The 16,202-nt window shown below is 43.5% G+C and overlaps 2 protein-coding genes across 2 annotated transcripts in view; both read left to right on the forward strand.

The window, feature by feature from the left end:
• Positions 1-15,905, forward strand: part of LOC141133794 (C-reactive protein-like) — a 109,971-nt gene extending 94,066 nt beyond the window's left edge. Inside the window, exon 3 of the mRNA XM_073623351.1 lies at positions 1,733-15,905. Coding sequence (XP_073479452.1) covers positions 1,733-2,331 — 599 coding nt within the window. The 3' untranslated portion in view covers positions 2,332-15,905. The remainder of the gene's footprint in view (positions 1-1,732) is intronic.
• Positions 1-16,202, forward strand: part of LOC141133793 (uncharacterized) — a 115,507-nt gene that overhangs the window by 27,178 nt on the left and 72,127 nt on the right. The window lies entirely within an intron of this gene.

Below are 16,202 nucleotides of genomic sequence, written 5' to 3' on the forward strand. Positions count from 1 at the left end.
CAGTTGCAAGTGCACTTGTAGTGAAAAGTGTCTTTGCATTTAGTAAATAACAGCCAACAGTGCTTTGTATAAGGTTACACAATCACGACATTTTCTGCACTCCACACATTTCTGTCAGGGTCAGCTCAAACAAACACAAGCAGTAAATGCCCACAAAGAAGAACCTGGGGGGAGATGCCTGTCGAGAACTTGAGGTCCTGCAGGCTTCTCCCTGTGGCCAAATACCGCAGGGTAGCGACCAACCTCTGCTCCGGAGTGATGGCTTGCCTCATGCAGGTATCCTGCCTGCTGATATAGGGGGTCAGCGAAGCCAACAAACGGTGAAATACGGGGTCCGTCATCCTGAGAAAATTCCTGAAATCATCAGGATTATTCTCACGGATCTCACGGAGCAAAGGCATATGACAGAACTGGTCACGCTGAAGCAACCAATTCTTGGTCCATGAACTCCTCCTCGCCCTGTTCATGGACTGGACTTGTGTCAAGGTCAGGACCCCAACACCAAGCCCCCGCACAGCACGAACTGTACGAGGAGTACGCATACGAAACATGGCTAGAAAACGGTCGGCTGCTCAGAACGAAGTAACAGAACGCACTGAAGAACAGCAAGGCCTGTGAAGAGCGACCTGAAAAACAGCAACGAGCGGACAAGATCGCACAGAAAACTCCGATACGAACTGACTGCACGCACTGAAGAGCAGATACAAACCCACAAGCACAAACTGAACCGCAGAAAACGATCTGAAAGCCACGAGTCTGAAAAAGCGCGAATCGTCTCTCACCAAACTTTTACTAACACGAGATTAGCAAAAGGAGCCCAAAGGGTGCCTCGCTTGGTTCTGAACTGGCCTTTTCTAGTCTCGTCGTACGTGCTTGACGTCACCGCGTTCTTGGCGATCGGAAATTCCGACAACTTTGTGCGACCGTGTGTAGGCAAAACAAGTTTGAGCCAACATCCGTCGGAAAAAATCCGAGGATTTTGTTGTCGGAATGTCCGAACAAAGTCCGACCGTGTGTACGGGGCATAACTATTATGACTTTTTTGTCATGAACAACAACAATGAGAGGTGACAAAGACAATTATAAGAGAAAAATCACATGACAAGGAATCAACGTTCTCATGGAGTAACTACAACAACTGAAAAAATTGAAAAGATGATTCTTATGCCGCGTATACACGAGCGGACTTTACGGCAGACTTTGCCCGGCGGACTTTTCAACGGACTTTCTGAATGAACGGACTTGCCTACACACAGTCAACCAAAGTCCGTCAAATTCGTACGTGATGACGTACGACCGGACTAAAACAAGGAAGTTCATAGCGAGTAGCCAATAGCTGCCCTAGCGTGGCTTTTTGTCTGTCGAACTAGTATACAGACGAGCGGACTTTTTGACCGGACTCGAGTCCGTCGGATAGATTTGAAACATGTTTCAAATCTAAGTCCATCCAACTTTTGAGAAAACAAAGTCCGCTGGAGCCCACACACGATCGAATTGTCCGACGAAATCCAGTCCGCCGGGCAAAGTCTGCCGTAAAGTCCGCTCGTGTGTACGCGGCATTAGTGATGAATTATTGAGTCCTAACATAAAACTTCTATCCTGAGATATATGAGTGTATCCAATTGTTGTTTAGTTATGATTCTGGTACCTTTAAGAAAATTCTGATTTCATTATTCAGCGTGTAAAGATTTGATATGTATCCATAATGATCTTTGTCTTTTTTCTTCCCTAGACATGGAGGGCAAAGTCTTCGTCTTCCCCAAAGAAACTAACACAGCTCATGTCATTCTAAGACCTACAATTACAAAACCATTGAAGAAAGTCAGCGTCTGTCTACGTTCTTATACTGACCTTTCCCGTCTTTATACTACCTTCTCTCTTGCTACTCCTGGGAAGGACAATGCCTTTCTCTTCTACTTACAGCCTCCAAACACTTTTTATATGCATGTCAACCAGGAAGCCACTCGTTTTAAAACAGACTCTGAGACTTTGGACTGGAGGCACATCTGTGTAACCTGGGACTCCGACACAGGCGTGATCCAGCTTTGGGTCAATGGAAGGCTCTACCCCAGAAAAGCCTCAATGAAAGGGTCTTCTATCGCACCTGAAGCCAGCATTGTTCTGGGACAGGACCAAGACTCAATTGGGGGAGGGTTTGAATCTGTGCAGTCATTGGTTGGTGAAATAAGTGATGTTCACATGTGGGATTATATCCTGACTTCAGAAGATGTAAAGAAAGTCCTTTATGGTGACTTCAATGGAAATGTCATTAATTGGAAGTCTCTAGTCTATGAAATCAAAGGGGAAGTTCTTATCCAGCCCAAACTGTAATGTCAGTCTATCAGCTTATAATACGCACCTTGAGGTTGATATACTAAAAGCAAATAAGCTGTTTACCTTGCAAGGGAATTTTCCTTAGTGTATGAGGTGCATCTCTGCTGACATCTATCATTTGGTTTGGAACACATCTGTGTGTCCTGGAACTCCAACACTGGAGTGGTCCAACTCTGGGTCAATGGAAAACTCACAGGTGAAGCTCTGCTCACTTCCATCATCCAATTATCTGCAAGAAAAACACAGGTTTTGTCCTGGCATGTGATTGAGTATTCTTATGCCGCATACACACGATCGGACTTCTTGGCTACAAAAGTCTGACAGCCTGTCCGACAGACTTTCAACGGACTTTTGGCAGACTTTTGGCGGACTTTTGGCGGACTTGCGGCAGACTTTCTAACGAACGGACTTGCCTACATACGATCACACAAAAGTCAGATGGATTCGTACGTGATGACGTACACCGGACTAAAATAAGGAAGTTGATAGCCAGTAGCCAATAGCTGCCCTAGCGTGGGTTTTTGTCCGTCGGACTAGCATACAGGCGAGCGGATTTCTGGGTCCGGCGTAGTTACGACGTAAAGATTTGAAGCATGTTCCAAATCTAAAGTCCGTCAGATTTGCAGCTGGAAAAGTCTGCTGAAAGTCTGGGGAAGCCCACACACAATCGGATTGTCAGCTGTATTTTGTCCGTCGGCGTCCGTCAGACTTTTGTAGACGAAAAGTCCGACCGTGTGTACGCGGCATTAGCAAAGTGGATTGTCACCACATTGACTAAGTTAAGTGAAAATTCTCTTGCAAACAATACCATCTGTTTGCTTTTAGTAAATCAATTTCTCTGTTTTTAAGATGCCCCAACTGCTGGTTTTGAATTTAATTAAAAACAATCATTTATTTTTCATCCACATCAACAATGATATTTCTTATTTACTGAATCGTATATTGGGATATATTTTCTTAAGTGTGATGCACCATTCTTCTATTAAATATGGAACCACAAAGATAAATAACAGGTAGGAATTGTAACCCTTTTGCTGCAAGTAGAACCTTTGTGGGGTTTTCTTTGCCACTTTCTGCCAAACGGCATACTGGTACTCCATGGCAGTTTGAGTGGTTATACCGGGGCCATGGCTGTAGTTATGATTTCAGTACCTTTTTTTAGAGCTGGCAATACTCTACAATGTAAAAACAATCCTAGTGGCTGATTAGCTGCTGGATCACTTTTACAGGCAGCGGGAGGTGTCATCCCTCCCCTTCCTCACACACTCCAGTGCCTCTTCTGGCTCTCCTGTCCCACCGCAGAACCCAGGACCGAAGCCAGCGCTTCTGCTGGCTTACCATTGAGCTGACCATCCCAGATCATCTCAATGGTCTAAGACAGGGGTCTCCAAAGTTTCTATACAAAATTTACTGTCCTTCAGACTTTAGGGGGGCCAGAATGAGGCCATCGGGAGTAGAAAATGCCCCAGCATCAGTTTGAGTAAACAATGTCTCATCTTTGGTGTCAGTGAGAGGAATTGTGCCCCATCCTTGGTGTCAGTGATAGGAGTTTTGCCCATCATTGGTGTCATTGAGAGGAATTATGCCCCATCATTGGGAGGAATTTTTCCCCGTCATTGGTGTCATTGAGAGGAATTGTGCCCCATCGTTGATGTCATTGCGAGGAATTGTTCCCCATTGTTGGTGTCATTGGGATGAACTGTGCCCCATCTTGGTGTCATTGAGAGGAGTGGTCCGCCGTCATTGGTGTCATTGGGCGAAATTGTGCCCCATTATTGGTGTCATTGAGAGGAATTGTGCCCCATGATTGGTGTCATTGGGAGGAATTGTGCCCAAACTTTGGTGTCATTGGGTGGAATTGTGCCCCATCATTGGTGTCATTGGACAGAATTGTGCCCCATCATTGGTGTCATTGAGAGGAATTGTGCCCCATCACTGGTGTCATTAAGAGGAATTGTGCCCCATCTTGGTGTCACTAAGAGGAATGGTCCCCATCATTGTTTTTATTGGGCCCATTTGTTGGTTTAATTGGGAGGAACTGTGCCCCTTTTTTGGTGTCAGTGAATGAAATAGGGCCCCAAGGGTGGCCAAATAAAAGCAAGCAAAGGGCCACATCTGTCCCCCAGGCTGCAGTTTGGAGATCACTGGTCTGAGAGACCAATCCATTTTTTGGATTGGGAAAGCATCTGTTCAAACCGATTTTGGTTTGATCAAATGCTTTTTTAAGGGCAGGCGAGAGATCTGGGGTCTAATAGGGCGTACACACGGTCGGACTTTGTTCGGACATTCCGACAACAAAATCCTAGAATTTTTTCCGACGGATGTTGGCTCAAACTTGTCTTGCATACACACGGTCACACAAAGTTGTCGGAAAATCCGATCATTCTGAATCGCGGTGACGTAAAACACGTACGTCGGGACTATAAACGGGGCAGTGGCCAATAGCTTTCATCTCTTTATTTATTCTGAGCATGCGTGGCACTTTGTCCGTCGGATTTGTGTACACACGATCGGAATTTCCGACAACGGATTTTGTTGTCGGAAAATTTTATCTCCTGCTCTCCAACTTTGTGTGTCGGAAAATCCGATGAAAAAAGTCCGATGGAGCCCACACACGGTCGGAATTTCCGACAACACGCTCCGATCGGACATTTTCCATCGGAAAATCCGACCGTGTGTACGGGGCAGATGGCAGATGTCTCAATAAAGAGGACCAGTCATATTTTATTGCTACAGTGGGTATATAAATAAATTGTACCCCTTTAAAATAATACATTTTGTTGCTTTGCAGCCTGAAATGAAGACAGACACATCTTTTGTTTTATCCAGCTGTTTTTACTCAGTGCAACTTGAACGATGTCACACCAAGAAAATGTGTCGAAAAAAAAAAAAAATTAAAAAATAGAATCACTGAGTTGGAAAGAAGATCACCCCCCTCCTAAAAATGACTTGTAAACTCAATCAGTTGTAGCTCATCACCTTCTCAATGACACACAAAGCCATCTGACTTTCAGCTGTGGTCATTTTGATTAGCTCAGCATGAAAAAGAGCTGACCACAGTGTCCAGGGAAAGTGACGTACCCAGAAAGGGGGGGGGGGGTTAAGTGAATAAACCTTTGTTGGTCTCCTCCAACCCCCCATACCTGGAGGCACCCACCACCATGCTTGTCCTAGGTCCACCGATGGGAGCGTGGATCTGGGGAACATGGACGGGATGCATGGGACTGCTGCTCATATAAGAAATACATTAGTGGAAGTAAATGGGTTAAAGGTGCCAAATGCCTAACTTGGTAAATAATTATTCCCAAATATTTAAAAAAATATATATATTTTTTTTTTTTTCCAAATAAAGCTTTATTAAGTTAAATCCATACAGAAAAGTAGTACACAAAAGCAAGGTTTGAGATAAAATGACACTAGTGTTATACAGAGGGAACAGTCCAGAGAGTACAACGTTGTATTTTAACAAGTATTCAAATCTACGACTGTGGATTTGTTGAAAAACGCATTACATCTGGGGTGTGGATATATGGGATTACAGAGTAGTGTGGGCAGAAAATATAAAGAACATATAGTAAAGCAGGTAAAACATTTTTTAAACATGTTGATTTTTGAGGGCGAAAAAGATTAAAAAGGGAGAGAGGAGTAAAAACCGTATGATAATAGATTGCCTATGATAGCCTTAGTATATGAGTCTGAGATTTTTGTTGGATTGTGTTTGGAATAATCGTTAATTACTATGTCTGTGTGAGAGTGTGAAATTGATCCTGGTGCGTGGTGCCCAGAAGTCGGGTGATGTTTGTAGATAGAGATATAATCATAGCATACAACAATGGATATCTAACATAGCAAAGTTTCGATTTAATGGTGGTCAAAATATAGTGAGAAGTACAAAGGGAAGGTAGGGGAAAGTTATTTCCCGTCCCTGGCTCAGCCATGGGTCTAACGGGAAATATCTTTACAGAAGGACCAAGTCCCAGGAAGAAAAGCATAATAGAGCTTTTGAAGTGAATTCTGTATGCATAATGATATAGTTACCTCCTGAATTTTGTTTCATGCACGACTATAGGGAGGACTATAGACAGTTGTGATGTATGATGTGTCTTATGGTGTGCTGGAGGAGGGTTCCTGATTGATTAATTGGGTATATTCAGATGTTGTGCGGAAATGTAGCCAACAGGCCCAAGTGTTCCTGTATTTAGTATAGGAATCCTGTGCTTGATGTACAAGTTCCTCCATTTCAGCTATTTTGTTCACTCTTTTGAACCAGTCTGTGATTGTGGGCGGGTTGGGAGACCTCCAGAGAACTGGGATACAGAGTTTGGCAGCATTGATTAGATGTAGTGCTAGGGATTTGTGATAAGATTTCATTGGTAGGGAGGAGTGGTGTAAGAGGGCTTGTGCTGGAGAGAAATCTAGCTGAAGTGTAGTGATTTGGGAGGAGAGGTGAAAAACTTTAGTCCAGAAGGCAGAAATCGCAGGGCAGTCCCACCATATGTGAAGGAGTGATCCGTTTTTGTCATTACATCTCCAACAATTAGATGGGATCTCTGGATTAATGGTGTGTAACTTGAGAGGCGTTTTGTACCATCTGGAGAAAAGCTTGTATCCGTTTTCTAGAGTTGTTACATTAATGGAGCCTTTGTGTATGTTAGAGTATATCTTTTCCCATTCCTTATCAGAGAGGTGGATGGAAAGATCTTTTTCCCATTTTGCACTAGCTATATTTGTTTTAGGAGTATGCTCGAGAAAGAGGTTCAAGTATATGGTGGATATCAGGTGTCTTTGGGGTTCAGTGGCAGAGCAAAGGGATTCAAAGTGTGATAGGTTTCTTGAGTATGCAGCCCTAGTTTGGGGATCAAGAAGAAAATGTCTGAGTTGTATATAAGACCAGAAAGGGATCTGGTGATTCGTTTCTTGGGAGTTCAATGAGGACAGCGGTTTAATATTCCCCTTAGCGAAGAAATCTCCCGCTGTCATCCTTGTCTGGGATCCTATTTGATGAAGGAACGAATCATCATTGCCTGGTGGAAAGTGTGGGTTATGTTTGATTGGCGTGAGAGGGCCTGGAGAGGAGGAAATGTGCAAATGTTTACATGCCTTTTTAAAGGAATTCAGTGTTGTATCGATAAGGGGATGTTGTTTGCAATGTGGAGAGATGTGGCGAGGGTGAATCCAGGGTAGGTTATGGATCGGGATTTGTGAGAAGGCTTGTTCAATTGCGATCCACGCTTTAGTTTTAGGGTGAACATTCCAGTCCACTATTCGAGAGAGTTGACAGGCCCAATAGTATTTTCGAAGATCCGGTAGGCCTAATCCACCTTTCATTTTGGGTACGGTCATTCTGTTGAAACTCATTCTAGGTCATTTATCGTTCCAGATGAATTTCATACAGGATTTGTGGTACGCATTAAAAAAAGTTTGTGGTAGAGACACTGGGATTGTTTGGAGCAGGTATAGAAATTTTGGCATTATAGTCATTTTTATAATGGAGACTCTGCCAAACCATGAAAACAAGCCCGTTGACCAAGTGTTGAGGTCTTTTTGAATATTTTGGATAATGGGAGTATAGTTTTTGCTGTATAAGTCCGATAGCGAGGTTGGAATGTAGACCCCAAGGTATTTAATGGCGCTCGGTTTCCATTTGAATGGGAAATTAGTTTGACATTGTTTCACTATATCTGGTGGTAGAGTGATATTTAGGGCCTCTGATTTAGCGAAGTTAATTTTAAGATATGTGAGATTTTCAAAGAAAGTAAGATCTTTGAGGAGATTGGGTAGCGTAATGTGTGGCTCTGTCAGGAATAGTAGGATGTCATCCGCAAATGCCGCTAATTTATAGGTAGATTTTGCGATGGTTATTCCTTTAATGTTTGGATTGTTTTTTAGATGCGTTAGACATGGTTCCAGTGCCAAGACAAAAATAAGCGGAGAGAGTGGGCATCCTTGTCTTGTACCGTTAGATATGGAGAAGGCATTCGACAGGTGTCCATTTATCCGGACTTTGGCAGTTGGGGTGGAGTATAGAGCAAGAATAAATTGTAGCATGCGATCTCGTATGCCAATGTGTGTTAGGACCTCTTTTAGGTAGTCCCAGGCTACCCTGTCGAATGCCTTCTCCGCATCAAGGGAGAGAAGGAATCCCGGTTGTTTCTTTGAAGTCAGCCAATTGTGAATACTGATTGCCTTTAGGGTGTTGTCCCTTGCCTCTCTACCCGGGACGAAACCAACTTGGTCTAAGGAGATGAGGCCAGGGAGAAGGGGTAAAAGTCTATTAGCCAAAATTTTTGCATATATTTTCAGGTCAACATTTAGTAGAGATATTGGTCTGTAGTTGTGAACTAAATTTGGATCTTTATCAGGTTTTGGAATAACCACTATGTGGGCTGTGAGAAGATCTCTGGGAGGGGGGTTCTCGGATGAAAGGGAGTTGAAAGCATTTAAGAAGTGAGGATAAAGCGTAGCTATAAATTCCTTATAGTATCCTGCCATTAGGCCATCTGGACCTGGACTTTTGCCTGTTTTGAGTTGTTTGAGCACAGACTCTAGTTCGTCCTTAGAGATGGGACGTTCTAGATGCGAAGCTTCTGCATCAGAAATGGGTTTGGGACCATGTTGGGCTAGGAACTCTTTAATCAAGTGTGTTCTACGATCATTGTTTATCGTGGGTTTATGAGGATTGATATTATAGAGTTGCGAGAAATAATTCACAAATTGGTCTGCTATCAGTGTATTAGACGTTACTTTAGAACCCGAAGGGTCATTAATGGAATGAAGTGTTGTAGATGATCGTTTTGCACGGAGGGCTCTGGCTAGAATTTTACTGGATTTGTTGCCGTGTTCGTAGAATATTTTTTGTGATAATATGTATTTGCGTTTTATTTGTTTATGTAACACTTCTTTCAACTCTGTCCTCACCTGAGTAAGTTCCTCAAGCGTGGAGAGCGCTCGAGTTTTCTTATGTATTTTTTCTAAATTCTGTATGCGTTTGGAAAGGATAGAAATATGCGCTTGTCTTTCTCGTCTTCTCTTGGAAGCGATAGCTATTAGCTTTCCCCGTATGGTGCATTTGTGGGCTTCCCATTTTATCATTGGGGATATTTCAAAGGAGTCGTTATCCTGGAAATAAAGTTTTAGATTTTCGTGTATAGTAGACACAATTGAAATGTCTGTCAGCAGTGAGGGATCAAGACGCCATATTTGTGAGCGGGTATGTTTAGATGGAAATTCCAAGGACATGGTTATCGGATGGTGATCTGATATGTACATTGGTTCGATGGAGGTGTGCTTGAGCATGGGGAGATCGTTTTGTGAGATAAAGAAATAGTCAAGTCTGGAGTAGCTGCCATGTGGGTTGGAGAAAAAAGTGTAATCTTTAGTTGAGGGGTTTAAAGTACGCCATGCGTCATGTAATGTCAATTCTTGAAAACATTGTTTAATTGCTCGTAACGCTGAGAAGGGTAATTTGGATGCACCCGAAGATGTATCCTGTATTGGGTTTAAGGGAACATTAAAATCTCCCCCAGTTAATAGTATACCCTCTTGAAACGATGCGAGCAATTGCAGTGTGTGTCGGAAGAACGGGACTTGTTTAATGTTGGGGGCGTATATGTTTGCTAAGGTTAAAGGTTTACCGAAAAGTGAACCTTTGACAAAAAGAAATCTTCCATCTTCATCCGCTAGAGTGTCTTTGATTATGAGTGGACACTGTTTTGAGATAAGGATAGAAACTCCTTTTGTTTTTGATTGTTTGTTGGTAGCATGAAAAGCTGTTGGATAACGTAAGTCGGAGAATTTGGGGATAGAGTCCGTTTTGAAATGCGTTTCTTGGATGTATATAATGTCTGCCTTGAGTTTATGCATAGAAAGGAGAACTTGTGTACGTTTCTCAGGGACATTTAGTCCCCGTGCGTTGAGCGAGACTAGTTTAGTAGTGGCTTTGTGGTGAGATATTGGTGTAGAATTGTGTGAGACCGGTGTCATTCTGTAATTTGGGAGGTGTTGTGAGTTAGACTGGAGTGGTGTTTACTGAATATAGTCCGCGGTGCAGGTGTATGTGTGGCAGAAAAAGAACAGTAGTTGGACTTGTGCCTTATGCTCTTATGTGTGGAAGGCGCGTTCTAGGAGAGTGATGAGATTCTATTCAGGATGAGAGTAGATTGTTCAGGAGTAGAGAGTGATGTGAGGGGGACTGGGTATGCGGGGGAGAGGAAACTGTGAAGACCACTGTGTAGTGTTGTTAGGGGTTATAGGTAGTGGAAAGTAATCCGGGGACTAGCGATGCCTGCTCGCTAGGCTATGTACGAGTATACACTCGTGATATATGGTACCGGAATGGGTCAGTGGTGGTTTAAAGGAGGGTTGAGTGGAGAGATCAGGTAATCAATTGAAACCACTGTTTGGGAAGGTGACCAACCGGTAACGTAGAGAAAAGTAAAACCTGTCAGTAAGGGACAAGAGCCGCTGACATATGGGATAGATGTAGGAAGAAGGCATGGACTGAAGACGGTCCATGTGTGAAATGGTTGCATTGAGATTGCTGTGAATGCCGCCTATTAACTTTCTCAGTGGATTTGGAGAAACAGCATGGGTCAGATTTGCGAAAAGCAGATAAAAAATTAGGTGTATGGTCAGATGAAACATTAAGTTAATGACATATTTTGTGAGATCGTTCCCCTGGTGATCGTTAAGTGAGAGGAAAGAATGAAAAATAAAGAAAAATAAAAGAAATAAACATCCCCATGAGTAGCACATAAAATAAACATCTGGTGAGGCGTAGATATTCATAACGCAAAGATCTATGTAATAATTCAGTTAAACAGTCAGCCAGAAAACTTAAACAGTTTGCAGATCAGAGTATTCAACATAGGTAGAAAGTATTATCTCTTAAGATAGATAAACCGTGCCTGAACTAATTTATAATTAACAACCCCTGAAGGCTATGAAGAAGCTTGTCAAAATAATTAATAAAACGAAGGATCCATGTAGATCGTTATGCTATTTAGGAGCATATCTCATTGGATAGGAGGGGATGAATATATGAGAAAGATCAGTGTCTGTGAAAGTCCCTTAGAGTGCCTTTGTCTGAGAAGCCTTTCAGTTCCGTTTTTGGCGTGTAGACAGCTTTCTAGTCAGGGAAAGGCAATCATAAGGATAAGTTCTATATAATCATACAGGGTAGTGAGTGCCCTAATCTTTACGTAATTCATGACAGATAAGGTGATGTTAGGACTACTAAGGAGATGAATCATGTGTCACAACTATCTCGGGCTGGGATGACACAGGCATCCTCCTATGGGAGGTGCGTGTGTGGAGGCAGGGAAGAAAGGTCTGCAGAGTGTCACCACGGTAACAAGTCAGGTCTGAAACCTTGTGAGAGCCAATGAGCGACTGCAGAGTCATTTTGGGGGAGAACTTTTTACCTCAGACCTTGGCTCCTCTCATGAATTTGCGCCGAAAGACAGCAACCAATAGAGCGCTGAACAGCTGGTTGTCATGGCAATAAGATTGTGTGGTAGTTCTAGTATTCACCTAATAATGTAGTTGCTATCTAAGAGGAACAGAGAGTTAATACAGGATTAAAATAGGGGTGTCAATGAATATTACTAGCAGCCCGTTGTGTGAAAGAGAAGGGCATATTTGCAGTTAGAAGTATGAATCCGTGTAATCGGAGCGGGATGAAACCCTGTGAAACTGTCAGTGTACCGATCAGCTAGAGGAGGGAGAGATAAAGTAGATTGGAGATCTCTGATGAGACTATACATCATTAGATCGGAAAATACAGTCACATAAGAATTTAATTATAATAGAGCTCTAATGAAGGGTGGAACTGCTAGTGTAGGGCTGCTTTGATAGTCAGCGTTAAGGGGGATATAGATATGCCTGTATGTAAGAACTATGATCTACATAAACTAAACTTAACAGTTTGAAATACTTTAGGAGCATATTACCAGCTGGGGCTTGAACTTTCAATATTCTAAAAATGGCACATGAACAGTCAGAGGAAATCTTTCAGTCTATGTTGCAGATGCCATCTGTATTCACCGATCTCTTCTAGCTCTTCTGGAGCGTGGAGGTTTCGTCGGGCTGTAGATGGAAGGAGACTGCGGGTCGGGTTGATGAATTCTCGGTTCCGATGGCGAACGGTGTCTTCGGTATCTTGTGTGTTGGGTCTCTATTGCTTCACTCCTGGAAGGTGCTTTAGATGCTGTAGGGGTACGAAATTCCGCGTACCAATCAGGGACCTCCATGAGAGGGATTCCGAGCGTAGATCCTCAGGGACTCTGAGGAGAGCTGAGCGTCCTTGTACTGTTGCCGCCAAACCAAAAGGGAACTTCCAGCGGTAAATTATACCCTTGGCCCGGAGTACTGACAGAAGGGGTTGCAGTTCCCTTCTGCGCTGCAAGGTTATGTTTGATAAATCCTGGAATAGGCGAAGTTCTGTGCCATTATGTAGTAAAGGGGTCAGGGAACGTGCAGCCCTCAGAATGTCTTCCTTCAAACGGTAGTCAATAATGCAGCATACCACATCCCTAGGCGGGTCAGAGTCTTTTCCCTTCGGTCGCAGGGCACGGTGGATTCTTTCCATCGCAATAGGAACCTCTCTGGGTCTGCCGAGTATGTTATTAAAGATATGGATAACTTCACTTTGAAGATGATCCGCATCCACGGTTTCAGGCAGACCTCTCAGCCTGAGGTTATGGCGTCTGCCGCGATTGTTTAAATCTTCCAAGTGGCGATTGACATCTCTTAATTGCCGTGTATGTGTGTCAATCGCCAGATGCTGGTGACGGATCTTGGATGAATGGAGGGCAGTCGTTTGTTCCACCGCCCGAACTCTGCCTGTAATAGATTGGATTTCAATTTTTAAATCTGAGATTGCTGCTGTCAGGGTGTCCTTAATGTCCTCAGCTACGGATCTGAGATCGCTCAGGCTCGGATGCTGATGAGGAGTGAGGAGAATTCCCCCGTCATTGAGTTCAGCGTGAGATGGAGAGGCAGCAGCATTAGAGTGAGGAGGATGCTGATGCTGGCTCCGTGAGGTGGAAGCCGGCTCCGAAGTTCCCATCTGTGCCCGGAACATCTCTGGGATGTTCTGACTGGATCTTGCCGGTATTTCACGGGGAGAACGGGACCGGGAGGTTGACGAAGTTCTAGAGGATGTACCCATCGCTTTTCGGGTGTTTGGGAGGCCGTTGACCGTCTTTGAGATTCAGATTTCTATCCCTGTCAGCGGAGCTCTGAAGTTAAGCAGCCATTCTCTACGAGGTCAAGCCACGCCCCCAAAATATATTTTTTATTGATTAGTTTTACATCATAAAACATTGAAAACCTAAAAAGTGAAGTACGGCAAAATCAATGAATACAAATTTTTAGAAATATTTCAGGATAATTATTGATTGTGATGATAGGCACTTGGGACCTTTAACATCTCTCTGTGTGTTAATGAGTTTTGTGGTTCAACAATGAGAGTTGCCAATGATTGGTGAAGGGAATGGAGGGTCTCATAACTAAATGAAAATTGTAAAAGATTTCAAATGGATTTTTTTTCTTTTAATATTAACAATATTTCTTTGTTGTAATTTTATAAATCTTGTTAAAAGCAATATATAGTATAAATAAATATAAATCATCTGAAATAAAATATAGAGAGAAACAATATTCAAGCTTCTTAAAAAATGTCACCCATTTGGGGGGGGGGCACCTCTGAGGGATACCACTGTGACCCTGGTGTTTTTAGTGTAGCAAAGTCCTGGGCCCCTTTCGGCCTAATAGTTACCTCCAGAGTTAGGGAGAGCTGACATCCTTCAGTGTAGAGTTGGTTACCAGGCATGGTGGGTGTAATGCAAGATGAACAGGTGGGTGCCAGACACTTTTTGAATGCAAAGAGATTCATTGTCTTTTAAACAGAACTGTGGGAGAGAGGGTTAGGGCCAGGACATCCTTAGATAGATGTAAAGATAATTAGCAGACTCCGAGACTTCTATAGGTGGACAGCTATATAGGTGAAGGCCTCCCATTGGATACCACTTCTGTATAGGTAGGACCGCTGTCTCCCATGGCAACAATCTTATAGCGGTTACTAACGGCAATTGAAGTCAACGAACAGTTCTTAGTTTACCCCACCATCACTCATTGTGGGTCTTCACTCAACGAGCTCCCAGTCTCTCTCATTAGACTTCAGATCCCCTAGCCACTGGATCCTCTGAGCTCTTCCACTTTCAGCACTCAGTATCTTCCTCAAGCGTCACCCCCGCTTCCCTGCTGGGTCTCTGGCTTGGCACTCAGATACTCCTCAAGCGTCCTCCCCCCGATGACATGTTAGGTCCCTGCATTGGCACTCACTGATGCTATGCAAGCGTCACCTCTGCTGTCCCGCTGGGTCCCTGACTTGGCACTTGCTGATGTATCCCACTTCTTCACTGTCCCCGGCTGGCGAGAAGTCTGCTCTGGTACTTGCTTCAGCTTACTCGCAGTGATCTCCGCTAGCAAGGTGGATGGTCCCTTAGTGGCGACAGCTTCCCCTCTACCTCCGACCACCACTGGTTCCCTGGCCGGCGGAACCGTTACTTCTGGTTGGACTACAAGCCCGCAGTCCCAACCCTATGCTGCTTTTCCTGCTTCTGGATAGGCACTCAGACAGCCTAGCAGCCAGATGTCCCCGGGATAGGCCTTAGGTCTCTGGACTAGCAGCCCGGGCCAGTAAGACACGTCCACGCAGACAGCCATCCAGGTGGCACAGAACCCCAATCACCTGACTCCACCCACATAAATAGGCACTCCCAGCAGGCTAAGGGATCAAAGAAAATCCCTGCCCACTGGCTGAGACACCCCATTCATTCCTAATCTGCCCTTGCTATGCCCTTGTCTTTTCCAATGCCAATGCCCGGGCCAGTAAGACACGTCCACGCAGACAGCCATCCAGGTGGCACAGAACCCAGATCACCTGACTCCACCCACATAAATAGGCACTCCCAGCAGGCTAAGGGATCAAAGAAAATCCCTGCTCATTGGCTGAGACACCCCATTCATTCCTAATCTGCCCTTGCTATGTCTTTTCCAATGCCACCTAGTGACAGAAGAGAGAAGTGCAGCAATTACAGAATTAGGGGGAAATCAATTGCTCTCCAATCAATTGGCCAAGGCAACTACCGCCTGGCAACTAAATTTTGATAGCAGCTCTACCTAAACATCAGGGTGCTACATCAGTAGTTCCAATTTCATTCATAACAAGTGAGGTGCAGGCTATTTGACTGGTATGTTGTGTACTTACTTCCGATAATGCTCCCATTTCATATATCTGTCTCATGGTCCTAAATGTGTTTTTTGTTCTATTATAGAGTATTGTTAATTCATGATTTTCTCCATGGAGTGCGCCTGAAGGAAGGATTCTTCACTATTCCTGAAACGTGTCGGGAATAGTACCAGGAGAACATCCATTCTATATCCAGCCTTACCCTATAGTCTTATTTTAATGTGTATTGGGTATGTTGTTTCATGGTGATGTATGCACCTATTTTAGCAATGTACATTATTAATAAAACTTTATAATTGAATATATACTTTACATATTTGAGTTGCCCTTGTCCCTTTGTATTGGGGAGTACTTTATTTATTTATTTTTGTCCAGAATTTTTGGGACGTTGGCAACAATTCAGGTTTATTTGGGAGGTATTAATTTTTGTCATTCTTAAAAAAAAATTTCCAATAATTGTAACACTCTATTTAGTGCCAATACACAGAAGATCGGTCCACCACATGTATTTACATATGGTAATATCACACCTCAAAATATCGTTAGCTGCCACTATACCAAATACATTTAATTAAAACAAAATAGCGCTAAAACCCGTAGCAGCTGGTGCTTA

The sequence above is a fragment of the Aquarana catesbeiana genome, linkage group LG03 (genome assembly GCF_042186555.1).
Source record: "Aquarana catesbeiana isolate 2022-GZ linkage group LG03, ASM4218655v1, whole genome shotgun sequence".
In the NCBI taxonomy this organism is placed as follows: domain Eukaryota; kingdom Metazoa; phylum Chordata; class Amphibia; order Anura; family Ranidae; genus Aquarana; species Aquarana catesbeiana.